The sequence below is a fragment of the Oratosquilla oratoria genome, chromosome 4 (genome assembly GCF_046742065.1).
Source record: "Oratosquilla oratoria isolate Oo_2021 chromosome 4, ASM4674206v1, whole genome shotgun sequence".
In the NCBI taxonomy this organism is placed as follows: Eukaryota; Metazoa; Arthropoda; class Malacostraca; order Stomatopoda; family Squillidae; genus Oratosquilla; species Oratosquilla oratoria.
In genome coordinates this window covers 30,016,854-30,032,423 of record NC_134780.1, presented here as the reverse complement: position 1 = coordinate 30,032,423, position 15,570 = coordinate 30,016,854, and the positions used below count along the sequence as shown (strand labels likewise).

Here is a 15,570-nt window from a genome sequence, read left to right as displayed (position 1 = left end):
ATTTTAAATCGGTGTTTACAAGGGAGAACATACAACCTAGTGATATCGAATGGGAGAGAGTCCCCCCTATGAAAGAGATAGAAGTATCAAGAAATGAAATAATGAAACACTTGAATAATCTCGATGTCAGAAAATCGCATGGACCGGATGAAATGGCAAACTGGATTTTGAGAGAATGCAGGAATGAACTAACAGATAAAATACATAGCCTAATAAACAGTTCATTGAAAGAGGAAAAAGTTCCAGCAGATTGGAAAAGAGCAAATATAGTACCAATATATAAAGGGGTGACCAAAGAAGACCCTAGTAATTATAGACCGGTCTCTCTAACAAGTACGATAGCTAAAATCTGTGAAAGAATGATCAAAACTAGATGGGTAAAATACTTGAAAAAGAAGTACTAAATCCAAGACAATTTAGATTTAGACAAGGACGGTCATGCGTCACAAATTTAAGGTGTTTCTATTCAAGGCTAATAGATGTAATATAAGAAAGAGATGGATGGGCTGATTGTGCATTTCTAGGCCTGATAAAAGCTTTTGATAAGGTACCACATAAGAAGTTGCTTAAGAAAATAGAAACTGCAGGAGGATTACAGTACAAACTACTGAAATGGATGGAAGACTTCTTCTATGAAAGAAAAATGAGAGTGGTGATAAGAGACAAACACTCTAATTGGGATGAAGTGATAAGTGGTGTTCCACAAAGAAGAGTTTTGGCCCCAATAATGTTTGCTATATATATTAATGACATGGATAAAGGAATTGAAAGTTATATGAGCTTTTTTGCGGATGATGCAAAATAGTTGAACGAAGGGATCGCAATAAAGTATGGGAATAGAGAAGGAAGTGGGAGATGGAATTCAATATCAATAAGTGTAGTATAATGGAATTTGGAAGAAGAAAAAAAAAAGAATAGTGGGGTCATATAAATTGGGAGAAGAAGGAATAAGAAAGTAGAAAATGAGAAGGACCTGGGAATCATTATTATGAATAATATGTCGCCTGAGAAACATATGAACAAGATTTTTGGAGAAACATATAATTTAACAAGAGCAATCAAAGTGGCATTTACATACCTGGACGAAGAAATGATGAAGAAGATACTAGTTACTTTGATAAGACCAAGATTGGAATATGCAGTGACGATGTGGTCACCAAGTACAAAAAAATGTATAACAAAACTTGAAAGAATACAAAGAGCAATTACAAAATTGGCACCAACACTCTCAGAACTATCATATGAAGAGAGATTAACAAAACTTGAACTACAGACATTAGAGCAAAGAAGAGAGAGAGGAGACTTGATAACTGTTCATAGAATCATGAAAGCCATAGAAACTATTGATAGAGAGGATCTAATAAAATGGGATAGACAACATACAAGAGGAAACGGAAAGAAAATCAAGACAGTTATACAGTAGAAGAGACCTGAAAAAGAATAGCTTTCCCCACAGAGTAATAGACATCTGGAATAAGTTGGACGAAAAAGTGGTGTGTGCAAAAACAATTTATGAATTTAAAAAAAGTTTAGATAAAATGAGATATGAAGACGGGAACCTACGAGCATAGCTCCCCTTCCCGTAAAATACTACTAGATAAATACAACCAGGTAAACTAGGTAAATACACACACACACACACACACACACACACACACACACACACACACACACACACACACACACACACACACACACACACACACACACACACACACACACACACACACACACACACACACACACACACACCGACTCGGTGGCACGGTTGGTAGAGCGCTGAACTGGGAAGCAGAAGTGCTCCCAGTAGCCAGTTTGAATCCTGCCCAGGGCCGAAATTATTTCGGTATCGCTGTGCCTCGGGTCGTTACTCTGACTCTCGTGGGCGGGGAGTTGGGTGTGTGTGTGTGTGCAAGGTCATAGCATTACCCATAGATCGGACCTACGAGCTCTGAGCTCTCTTCCAGGAGGGAAATAGCTGTCGATCACGAGTCCAACACGTGATCCAAAAGACCAAGTGAATACACACACACACACACACACACACACACACACACACACACACACACACACACACACACACACACACACACACACACACACACACACACACACACATATATATATATATATAGATAGATAGATATGTGTATATATATAAATATATATGTATAGATATGTATATATGTATATATATATATATATATATATATATATACATATATATGTATATATATATATATGTGTGTGTGCGTGTGTGTGTGTGTGTGTGTGTGTGTGTGTGTGTGTGTGTGTGTGTGTGTGTGTGTGTGTGTGTGTGTGTGTGTGTGTGTGTGTGTGTATTTACCTAGTTGTATTTACCTAGTTGTATTTTACGGGAAGGGGAGCTATGCTCGTGGTGTCCCGTCTTCATATCTCATTTTATCTAAACTATTTTTAAATTCATGTATTGTTTTTGCACACACCACTTTCTCATCTAATTTGTTCCAACTGTCTATTACTCTGTGAGGAAAGCTGTTCTTTTTCAGATCTCTTCTATAGCTGTCTTTTTTTTATTTTCTTTCCGTGTCCTCTTGTATTTCTATCATCCCATTTTATCAGATTCTCTCTATCAGTAATTTCTATGCCTTTCATGATTCTGTAAATAGCTATCAAATCTCCTCTCTCTCTTCTTTGCTCTAGTGTCTGTAGTTCAAGTTTTGCTAGTCTCTCTTCGTATGATAGTTTTGAGAGTGTTGGTGCCAATTTTGTAATTGCTCTTTGTATTCTTTCAAGTTTTTTTATATATTTTTTTGTACTTGGTGACCATATCGTTGCTGCATATTCCAATCTTGGTCTTATCAGGGTGATTAGAATTTTCTTCACCATTTCTTCATCTAGGTATGTAAATGCCACTTTGATTGTTCTTATTAAATTATAAGTTTCTCCAAAAATCTTGTTTATATGTTTCTCAGGTGACATATTATTCATAACAATGTTCTATGTCCTATTCTTTTGTGATACAAACAGAACTAAAACAACTGCTTGATATATCACATCTAATTTTACTCAAGTAAAATCGTCCTCACAGCGGAACAAAACTTCAAACACGATCCAGTATAACATTTGCATAGGGCACAGTTGAAACGGGTATTGGTTAGTGACCAGGAATTTGCATAATCCCATCACTTATGTCAACTGACCTGTTCTTTTAAGCATACGATCGTAGTACACGGACCCTGTGTAGATCCCAGTGGCAGCCTCAATGAGATAGCGGGTCCATGTGTTGCCTGATCGAGGGTAGGACAGTAGCACCGTACGAGGTATATCGAAGCCGAAATCAACATCATACCTGCAGCAATCCAAGAAACAAGGGGCGTGAACTTCGGAAAAAAAAAGTACAATATATTTTAGATATTATTGTAGGACCATCTCATCATTAGTTTATGCGATAATGACAATATATGTATATATATATATATATATATATATATATATATATATATATATATATATACATATATATATATACATATATATAATAATATATATATATATATATATATATATATATATATACATATATATATACATATATATATATGTATATATATATATATATATATTGGTGGAAACGTAGAAAACACCAGACTCAGGAGTAGGTAATTTATTCCCGACGTTTCGAGTCCTGTCCGGGACTCGTCCTCAGGGGATACAATGGGATACAGTGAATTACATGGTCTTAATATACTAATAGCTACGCCCGCCGGGGGGGACGCGGTAACCTGTCATAGGGGGGGGGGGAGAGAAGGCAGGCGCTATGATCTGGTTCATGCGAGAGTGTGTGGTGGTGGAGGGGGAGAAGGTAGGCGCTGTGACCTGGGTCAAGCGAGTGTGTGTGGTGGTGTAAAAGCTGTCCCTCTTCATATTTTGGTGAATCTGGTCGCGGACTTAATAAAAGGATAAATGAACATAAAAATGACGTAAAAGCCCATAGGACATCTAACTCCATAGTAATGCATGTGGATAAACATGGTCACCTTCCAGACTGGAACAATGCAACCATATTAAACAAAGGATCATCCAAGAAACTAAGGAAGACAATTGAGGCAGCTTATATCAACACTAATAACAACATTAACCATAGAGAAGGCTTTATATGTTTAGCAAAAGCCACAAGCTTATTAGTAACAAAAGAATACGCAAATAAAATAGCAAGCTCTCCGAAGCGTCCCGTAAGATGACCCGTCCGTGTATAAAACATCCTGTTACGTTTGAGTTGTTAGCTTTGTGATCAAGACCCTGCGGGTCGAAACGTTAAGGCGTAAATTCTCCCATATCTCCTCATCAACTTCTTTCACTTTCAATCTTATTTGTCATAATATAGTCAATATATATATATATATATATATATATATATATGTATATATATATATGTATATATATACATATAATAAAATATTGCAGGAATTAGCTGTCCACAAATAATCCCATTATCAAAATTACCAGCAGTTCCTCTCGAACGATCATATTCCCTTCTGTTTTCTAAGTCTATGGTCAAAGCATATCCTCACCTTCCCAAGTGGCCAAACCAATAGCAATAACACTATCACTAATGTCAATCCACACAAGTTTATACCCCAGAAGACTACTTTCGAATGCCACCACTAGACTTTACACCACACTCCTTTTCAGATCCGGAATACCACAGTTCCAACTGCAAAACAACTGCTCCAGGCCCAGGCAAAATGGGGTGATATGACACATCCGGCTGCCACATCTTCATATAAGCCTCTTGAAGAGGAGCCATCGTCATCCCCTTCGCTTAACCAGGAAACGACAAATCTTCCCTAAGCATCTACCACCCAGCCACCCTCGCAAACTGCTTCTGAAAATTCCTATGGAAAAATCGTCTCATTTCGACTCCCATGACAACTGGAACCCTTTCATACGTATTCCCTCTCTTCAGATGTATTCCCATCTCGGGCAACTTAGTTTTGTGGGTGTTTCTGTGCTGATAGGGTAAATTCCAGGTTATTCAATTAAACGCTGTGGCACCTTCCGGCAAGTGAGGAAATAACTCCGTACTTACTTATTGCAATTTGGGTCTTCAGGCCAAAGAATTTTACTGCTGGATGATCTCATCAGGGGCCTGAACTGTCGCACGCTTTGCTTGATTCCCTCGGCAGTTCCGTGATTTAAGACTGGAAGAAGGAAATCAAAAGGCCCTGTAGAGATGTGCCAATGTTGACATGAAACTGACAATTATGTTCAGACATGTTAGCTTAGCGTTGCTTTACTTTTTTATTACGGGGGTATGTTCACGCCAGTCTCAGGCAGTTCTGTTCAGTTGACGGACTGGTTTTGGGACAAGAGGAGTGCTTTGGCTATACACTGAGAACCCGTCTTGCACACAGTCCGCCCCTCAGCTTAATAAGATTGACTGGTATTGGCTAGAACAATAATCATAAAGCACGTCACGGTGTTGATCAAAGTTAACATGACAGTTGTTTCCGAGTGTTAACTATCTGCTAAATAGAGTTGCCTCAAATTACCCTGAACATGATCATATAAAATGATGACTGAAGTGACGAAATATAACAAGAGTGCGGAACAACAGAAATCGTGAAAGGACATAGGTAGATATGGGACTGGGATAGAAAAAAAGTAGAATGGGACAAAACCTGAGTTGGTTTGGTCACACAAATCACGAATCTGTGAAAGTAACGGATAAACCAATGAAAAGGTGGTTGGATTAGGTGGATGAAGGTATAAAACCTCATTGTCGGGATGTCAAACAAGCGAAAATGTGCGTGGGTGGCAGAAAAGGACGTATGGGCCAAGGCATCGACCCATTCTAAGAGGAGGGTACGTCAATGATGAATGGTGAATTGAAATGCACGTATAGAAATGCTTTCTCTGGTCTCAGGAAGAAAATAACATCAGTTTCATATTAGATGACAAAATTATACCACGAGATTAAATATCATGGCTGAAACAAAACAAGCTGATTGAAAATTTGCATTGTAGGATTCTCAGTGCACGAGATGCACTTTATTTTTTCATATTTTGTCGAGAGATATCTATACAGTGCTACCCCAAACGTGGGTTTTCATGACCTCAGCATACCGCCCACTAGTACTGTGCCACCAGGGCCCCCTCTCGTCACTCCCTCTTGTTACACCGCTTCGGCAGCTTAGACGTCTGGAAAAAATCGTAATGTGTCACTTATGAAAGTTAGGGTCACCTCTCTCCATTCCACTTTTACCTAACGTCCCGGCTTTGCCTACATTTATTCCAGATCAAAAACTCACCTTCAGCTTTTGGCTCCTGCTGTGAGGTCGAACGAAGCGTGGATGTGTTCTTCGGAAGGAACTGGAGACGGAATACTGAACGATCTTGCAGGATCATAGGTTGGAGCAGGTACAGAGATTTGTCCTTGAAGATAACCATGATAGACAGCACAGTCAGGAGCAGTACCATGAAGCCTACTGGGCGTGTAAATCCTGTGGACAATCAATGGAAGAGAAGCCTGTGACCAAACCCATAGTTACTAGAAATGCATCAAATGGAGGACCCTCACGACCTATGACACAGGGATACCTATGTATAGTCTCTTACGATGCTATTTCAGAAATAGTTCTTGCATGACAGTTAATGTTCTGAGCGCGCTCAGAATGCTCTCCGATTTTTTGGCCCAACGAGGAACGAAGAAGAAAAGTAAGATACCAGCATAGCGCCCACGTCACCCAACAAACCCGATCAGAAACCCTCGCTGCGTGAGGGAACAATGTGTTATCGGAGGTCTAGCCCCCCCAAAACTCGCAAGTTAAACAAATGTGCTAGATATACATTAAATGCAGGACACTAACGACCGTTGACATCATTCGTGTGTGACCGTTAATGCTATGAGCGCTCCGAATGCCCTCCGATTTTATGGTCAAACGAAGAAGAAGAAGAAGAAGAAGAAGAAGAAGAAGAAGAAGAAGAAGAAGAAGAAGAAGAAAAAGAAGAAGAAGAAAGAAGGTAAGACATCAAATTTCAACCCGCATAGCGCTCACGTCACAGTGCTTATGCGGGCAAGCTTTGCGCGAAACCCAAAGAACCTGATCAGAAACCCTTAATGCGTTCAGCGCTTTCCACTGAATACAGGTGCTTCGCACCAGGTCGTGATTCTCTTACGATGCTATTTCCGGAAGAGTTCGTGCATGGTCATATACATACACACACTGTTAATGTTCCTGCATCACCGTTAATGCTCTTGCATCACCGTTATTATAGCCCTTGATCCACTTGAATATCTCTATTAGGTCACCCCGTACTCTTCGTCTTTTCAGAGTGTGTAAGTTAAGGTGTCTAAGCCTGTCTTCGTATAATAAATTTCTAAGACTTTGTATAGTTTTGGTCATTCTCCTCTATACTTATTCAAATTAATTAATATCCATTTTATAGGACGGAGACCAATTCTGTGCTGCATAGTCAAGGATGGGTCTAACTATCGCCAGATAGAAATTAATAATTACATCTGCACTTTTTTATTCTGTAACCATCCTAGCAATAAATCTTATAGCCCTGTTAGCCCTGTTCCTGCCATTAATGCATTATTTTCTGGATTATGTAATTCTACGTTTGTCATTTCTCTGACCATGCAAACAATTTTTGAAGATCCTCCTGTAGTATCCCAGCAACTTCCCCCGACCTGATATGGCGCCATCCGCAAACTTACTAGCATCTCTCTCTCTCTCTCTCTCTCTCTCTCTCTCTCTCTCTCTGTGTGTGTGTTTGTGTGTGTTTATCTAGTTGTATTTTACGGGAAGGGGAGCTATGCTCGTGGTGTCCCGTCTTCATATCTCATTTTATCTTAACTGTTTTTAAATTCATGTATTGTTTTTGCACACACCACTTTCTCATCTAACTTGTTCCAAATGACTATTACTCTGTGGGGAAAGCTGTTCTTTTTCAGATCTCTTCTATAACTGTCTTTCTTGATTTTCTTTCCATGTCCTCTTGTATTTCTACAATCCCATTTTATTAGATCCTCTCTATCAATAGTTTCTATGCCTTTCATGATTCTATAAATAGTTATCAAGTCCCCTCTCTCTCTTCTTTGCTCTAATGTCTGTAGCTCAAGTTTTGCTAGTCTCTCTTCATATGATAGTTTTGAGAGTGTTGGTGCCAATTTTGCAATTGGTCTTTGTATTCTTTCAAGTTTTGTTATATATATATATTTTTTGTACTTGGTGACCACATCGTCGCTGCATATTCCAATCTTGGTCTTATCAAAGTGACTAGTATTTTCTTCACCATTTCTTCATCCAGGTATGCAAATGCCACTTTGATTGTTCTTTTTAGATTATAAGTTTCTTCAAAAATTTTGTTTATACATTTCTCAGGTGACATATTATTCATAATAACGACTCCCACGTCCTTTTCATTTTCTACTTTTTAAATTTCTTCCTCTCCCAATTTATATGATCCCACTATTCTTTTTTTTCTTCTTCCAAATTCCATTATACTACACTTCTTAATATTGAATTCCATCTCCCACTTCCTACTCCATTCCCATACTTTATTGAGATCACTCTGTAGCGACTCACATTCTTCTACAGTGTTCACTTTTTTTCAACAATTTTGCATCACCCGCAAAGAAGCTCATATAACTTTCATATCATTAATATATATAGCAAACATTATTGGGGCCAGAACTGTTCCTTGCGGAACTCCACTAATCACTTCATCCCAATTAGAATGTTTGTCTCTTATCACTACTCTCATTTTTTTTTCATGCAAGAAGTCGTCCATCCACTTCAGCAGTTTGCCCTGTATTCCTCCTGCAGTTTCTAATTTCTTTAGCAATTTCTTATGTGGCATCTCAGCAAAAGCTTTTTTTTCAGGTCTGAAAATGCAGAATCAGCCCATCCATCTCTTTCATGTATTACATCTATTAGACTTGAATAGAAACACATTAAGTTTGTGACGCATGATCGTCCTAGTCTAAATCCAAATTGCCTTGGATTTAGTACGTTTTTTTTTTTCAAATGCCTTACCCATCTACTTTTGATAATTCTTTCACAAATTTTAGATATTGTACTTGTAAGAGAGATCAGTCTATAGTTAGTAGCGTCTTCTTTGTTCTCCCCTTTATATTAGTACTATATTTACTATTTTCCAATCTTCTGGAACTTTTCCTTCTTTCAATGAATTGCTTATTAGAATATGTATTTTGTCTGTTAGTTCATTACTGCATCCTCTCAAAATCCAGTTTTCCATTTCATCTGGTCCATGCAATTTTCTGATATCGAGGTTATTCAACTGTTTCATTATTTCTTTTCTTGTTACTTCTATCTCTTTCATGGGGGGGGGGACTTTCTCTTCCCACTCGACATCTCTAAGTTGTATGTTCTTCCTCATAAACACCGATTTAAAATGCTTGTTCATAATTTCTGCCATTTCTATTTCCTCTGTGTATTCAACTCCTCCCTGTCGTAGTTTCACTAAGTCTTGTTGTTTTTCAGTTTGTTATTTACAAATCTATAAAATAGTTTTGGTTGATCTTTACATTTTTCTATGACATCTTTTTCCTATTTTCTCTTTTCTTCTCTGCACATTTGTACATATTCATTTCTATAACTAGTATATATTTTCCATTTTTCAGGTGTTTTGTCTTTCTTCCATTTTATCCAAGCTTTGTCCTTTTTGTCTTTTAACTCCCTACATCTTTTGTTGTACCAACACTTTACATATCCTCTTTCTTGTTTTTGTCTTGGAACATACTTTTCCACTCCTTCTTTATAAATTTTTGTCAAAATATTCCATTTCTCTTCTACTGTTGTTTCCTCCTTGTGTTCCTTTCACAGTCTATTTTTTGAGAGAATTCTCTTTTATCAATTTGTTTTTCCATACATCAATCTTCCCTTTCTATATTGTTCGTTTTTTCCATGTATTTTTCCTCATTTAGTTCCAGTTCAACCAATATGTGGTCACTTTTACTTATTGGTGTCTTATATTCAATCTTGTCCATTATTTGGGGCTCTGATGTGATTATTAGGTCCAGTCTCGATGGTTCTTTCTCATTTCTATACCTAGTATTCTCTTGTATCCATTGCGTCATCGTATGGTCAAAAATCATATGAAGTAGTACATTTCCCCATGGGTCGTCTCCACCTTTCACTGTCATCTCTTCCCAGCAGATTTCTTTACAATTAAAGTCTCCTATTATGACTATTCTTCCTCCATCTTCCATTATCTTATTTAGTGTTGTCTTTGTGTCTTCTAACATATTTTTGTGTTCTTTCTCTTACCACGAAGCCGTTTAAGGAGGCACATAATTTACCACAAACTTCTTGCTCTTCTTGTCCCTGTCCTCCATTTCCATCATAATCATCTCTACTCTATTCTTTCCATATGTGACATTCCTCAATTTATATCCTTCTTAGTCAGGAACATAACTCCACCCCCTTGTTATACCTCTTTGTTTCTAATCCAATAATTATATGCACCATATCCTACACTGTTAGGTGGTAGTGGACCTTTCAATTTTGTCTTTACAATTCTCATTATCTCCAGTTCTTTTTTCATTTAGGTAATCATTCAGTTCATTCAAGCCTGTTATTAAGCCATCTATATTTGTGGAAGACACTTTTAATTTTCTGCTACTTCCATCGTGTTTTCTGTTTCTCTTCCGTTTTTCTCTGCTATGAAGCATTTCCTCACTTTCATATCCACTACTCTCCAATAGAATTTCTCTTTGTCTGACTCTGTTCTGTTCTCGTTTTTTTTTTCCTTAGCTTCTATTTTTCTTATTTTCTCTTCCTCTCTTTCCTCTTTATTTATCTCTCTTTTTATCCATACCTGTTTATATAGATCACTTCTTGCTATTTTCCCTGTTTTTTTTTATTGTTTTTTTTTTTATATAAGATATTCTCTGCTGTCGTTTGTGACCTGAATTTAATCTTAATTGATCTGGTCTTATCTATATTGTATTTCCCTAGGCTATATATTTCTTCAATTTTTTTCCTGTTTCTTGTTCATCTTCTTGAAATACTTCTAATATCTTGCTTACTTTTCCTTCTCCTCCTATTTGGATTATGCTTTTCTTCCATCCCTAATATAATTATGCATTACTTATGCACTTTAATAACTATATCCTTGGATTGTTCTTTCATCTTTTGTTTTACTATATCTCTAAATTAAATTTTGTTGTTCTCTTGGACTTTTCTCCAACCCTGTACTTCTTTTGCTATAGACTCATTATTCTGTTTATTATTTTTCTTTAATTCCTCATTCTCATCCTTTACTTCTTTTAACTGTCTTTTTAATTCTTCTATTGTTTGTTTAGGTTTTGATTCTTCTTCTTTAGTTCTTCCAATTTATCAACTCTTTGTGTAATCCGTGTAAGTTGACTGAACCTAACCTCCCACTCAACGTTCATTTTCTGTAGTTTTTCCTCTAGACTTGCTAATCGGGGGAGGTTGTCATCTCCCTCATTAAATCCATGGAAATAATTATTTTCACCTTCCATTGCGCTGCTCTTGTCTATATTTCTAATTTTTACATTTTACCAAGCTCTTCGACTTCACCTCTATCGTCTGCGTACCTCTTGTTGACATTCCTTCTGACTTCCGGGGCCCGTTCGTCCCCTTCCTCGTTTCTTTCCATTTTCCTCAGTAATCAAACCCTTCTCTTTTTTCTTCATCTTCCCACTACACCACGAGCTTTTCCCCTTCCCTACTAATACAACACATGTACTCCCTCTTCATTGAGATCCACGAAATTTGAATTTTGTCCTGGAGTTCCAAACTTCGTTGTCACTTCGACTGTCGTGTGTGTGTGTGTGTGTGTGTGTGTGTGTGTGTGTGTGTGTGTGTGTGTGTGTGTGTGTGTGTGTGTGTGTGTGTGTGCGTGTGCGTGTGCGCGTGTGTGTGTCAGTGTTACTTAACAGGGTCTTGGATCACATTTTAAACCATCGTATATCTACTATTTTTATATGTATGTTGTTGATCTCAGTGTTTAATGTTTGTATTTGGTCTGTAATGTTCGGAGGGACAGGTGTGGGCGTATTGTGTTTAAGTATGTCGGGTTGTCTGATCAGGTCTTGATTTTGTAGTGTTAAGTTTAGGTTGTATGATTTTATGTTACCTCTGGGGATGTATTTCTTTTTTGTGTTTTGTATGATTTATTGAACGTGTGCACAGCAGATTTTATGTCTGTGATTTGTGTACTGTGTAGTGCCTCAAATTGTTGTTATATCTCTTCAGTAAAACTTCCCAGTTGTAGTTGGTGCATATGTGTCTGTGGCCAATTGGGGTGCATTGTGTTTTGGTTGTGATGATTATTGGAAGGTGGTCGGATCCGAGGGCACAGACCACTTTCCATGAAGCTGTTGGGGTTAGACAGGGGAAACAGAAAGTGATGTCAGGAGAGGAGTGGATGTAGAGGGCTTGATGGACATATGTGTGATTATGGGTGTTGCTCATGATGGTCAGTGAGTCAAGTTGTGCCTGCAGATGAAACTCTCTGTCCGTGTCGGGGTTGTTGACATACCAGACCGATGACTTGGCGAAGAAATCACCACCTAGGATAAGGTTGGGTCTGGTGGCAAATTGGTTAAGGTTAGGCTTAGGGTTGTTTGGAACTGTGGGGGATTTTTGGGTGGTGTAAATGTTAACTATTGTAATTGTGGATTTGTTATCGGATCGGTTTTGAATTGATTGGGTTTCAGTGGTGTTGTCTGTAGTAGGGAGGAGGGTTTTGGTGGTGGCACTTGTGTCCACAAAGCAGATGGACTGGTGGATCAGGGTGATGTGTCTATTTTCGTTGCCGTCAATCCGGTCTTTTGTGATGGTGGTAAAATGATGAAATGTGGGTGTTTTTTGGGGAGTGTCGTAGTTTTGTTTCTTGTGTGATGGCAACGTGTATGTTGTGTTGTTTTAGGAAGTTTTTGTGTTTTTTTATGCCATCAATGTTATGTTGTAAGATGTTGATGCTGTGTTCTGTATATGTTGTAGGTTGCTGTACAGGGTTGGGGTACTGGTGGGGGAGGATTAGGATCAGGGTCAGAATGAGGAAGAGGAGTGTTTGGGGAGGAGGGCGGGGGTGAAAGGGGATGGCAAGAGTGGGATGTGGGAAAGGATGCAGGCTGGGGAAAGGGATGGTGGGAATGAAGTTATGGGTGGACAAATGGGACAGATCCAGATGTTTGTGTATTGCGAACTCCGTCGCTGCCGGTCCTAAACCCAGATGAAAAAGGAGGAGGGTTGTCTCGACAGGCCTAGCAAGCCGGAGATGTAGTACAAGTAACAACCACTCGAGAAACTATTGATAAGCTTAAGCACAAACTGAGACTCAGACGACACATGCAATCCAGCACGGAGCAAAGGCAGACTTCTGTTTGAACTTCTCTCTCATTTGAAATGCATCTAGATGTACTACCTCAGCATTACAAGTGAGACGAGTTCGAATTGTGCTTCAATTCAACAACAGGAAGTGGTACGAGTACATACACACCTACATACATATGTGTAGATATATATATATGTATATATATATATATATATATATATATATATATATATATATATATATATATATACATATATTGTATGTTTCCTATCCCTCCCATCCAAGGGGTTAGATTCGAAAGGTGAGTTAGGAGGGCCGCATTCTAACCGGGTATACTTTATACAGTGAATAAGATATCGTTTAAATGTGAGTGCTTCTAAGTTGTATGGAAGTCTGGTTGTCATCTATGCATATGAAGAAAACAGAAATGTAGAGCAGCAACTCGAAATATCAAATGTAGTGCGGTAAGCTCCCATGTAGACACATGTCTAACTCACCTCGAACGACCGACACCAGATACGCTTTCATAATGAAGGAGGCACTGGTCTCTTCCCCGACACCTGATGCTGTTGTGTCCTCGAGGTCACGTAGGTACTCGACTTCGTGGCGACCTGAAGGAACCACAAGAAGTGATCTTCACAGTAAAGAAGAAAATATATATAAATCATACAAGCAGCTGATGGTGTCATTTTTCGCCAGTCTCTCTTCGTATGTACGCGACTGTTAATGCAAGATATTATGAGTGAATTTCGGCATTCTCGATGATTCGGCATTCCCCATTTTAAAGTGATATAGACATGCTTCCCCGAAGTAACGAGGAGGTGCCTATTTTCACAAGAAAAACGAACGCAAACAAATGAATGCCGCTGAGCGAGAGCAGTTGTCGAAAGTGGCGATGAACTTCAATATATGCTTATTGGCACATTAAAATAATTAAATGTTAATTGGACATATAATTTTGCTGCAAAGGAATTTGTCTCGAGGAACAAATCAAGCGATAATGAGAAGAACATATTTTGAATATTGTGACCCCCATGTCAAATAAAAGTTCAAGGTCACATTTTACGTCATCTTACATTTTCTACCATAACTTTCGTTTTACTCAAGATATCAACATAATGGGTAAATAGTATTATTATCCTTGGAATCATCTTTATAAGGCACCATAGTATGGTTATAATCAAAGTAAATTAAAAGGGTACAACGTGCCTGACAACATTACAGATAGACAGACAGACAAACGTCTAAAGTAGCGTTTCTCAACCAGGGTTCCCCGGAACCCTAAGGTTCCGCAAAAGGTCCCTAAGGGTTCCGCGAGAACAAGTGAGACAAGTTAATGCACTTTTGATTCTTTGGATTTTTCATTTAATTTCATATACGTAATACAATTAAACACGCACGACATATTCTTGGTTATTGTAATAATGTAATATAGACATCATCCTATCTAACCTATTATTACGATGAAAATAAAATGAGAAAGATATGGTATATATATATATATATATATATATATATATGTATATATATATATATATATATATACAGTATATATATATATATATATATATATTTAAACATATATATATTTGTATATATATATATATATATTTTTTTTTTTTTTTTTTTTTTTTTTTTGGCGCAGGGGTTCCTTGAGACATGGAATTTATTTTAAAGGTTACGCAAGGGTAAAAAGGTTAAGAAACGCTGGTCTAAAGGTATGATTACCCTAGTTAACGGATGGATTGGGTTCCGAGCCTAGGGATGGATTTCGTCCAGCGCTGGAGGGTTTGGGTTGGAATCCAAGCCTAGGGGCGTCCAACGCAATACCGTCTGTACCTGGGAGAAGATCCGAGGGAAAGAAATTGAAGATATATGTTAATAGTATTCATATTTACGACATATTGAAAAAAATGTATACAACTTACTCAGTAATAAGAGATAAATTATTCATTGGTATAGAATTATCCTGAAATAGAAAAACATATGGAATGTATATTGTGGCAATAATCAAATAGTCGTTTGAATACTGCTGTATGTAAACATTGATCATTTTTCTTACGCGCGAAAACTCTTATCACCATTTGCTTAATAACTGGAGTGGTGTTGCAAAAAATGCCGGTATGTTTTTTTGCTTGACCTTGAGAATTATTCATTCTATACTAGTGTGCACACGCGCACGCGCTTGCATTGGCTACTCTAATTCAGATCTGGGTGGTAGCAGCAAGCTTCAAAGGGACACCTATTGTG

The 15,570-nt window shown here is 37.9% G+C and overlaps 1 protein-coding gene across 1 annotated transcript in view; it reads right to left on the bottom strand.

Annotated features, from left to right (window-relative positions):
• The window catches only part of LOC143024440 (uncharacterized), a 54,652-nt gene extending 39,491 nt beyond the window's left edge, over positions 1-15,161 (bottom strand). Inside the window, exons 1-5 of the mRNA XM_076183244.1 lie at positions 15,049-15,161; positions 13,818-13,931; positions 6,294-6,485; positions 5,072-5,183; positions 3,183-3,331 (exon numbers count right to left, since the gene is read on the bottom strand). Coding sequence (XP_076039359.1) covers positions 3,183-3,331; positions 5,072-5,183; positions 6,294-6,485; positions 13,818-13,848 — 484 coding nt within the window. The 5' untranslated portion in view covers positions 13,849-13,931; positions 15,049-15,161. The remainder of the gene's footprint in view (positions 1-3,182; positions 3,332-5,071; positions 5,184-6,293; positions 6,486-13,817; positions 13,932-15,048) is intronic.
• Positions 15,162-15,570: the final 409 nt, after the last annotated feature.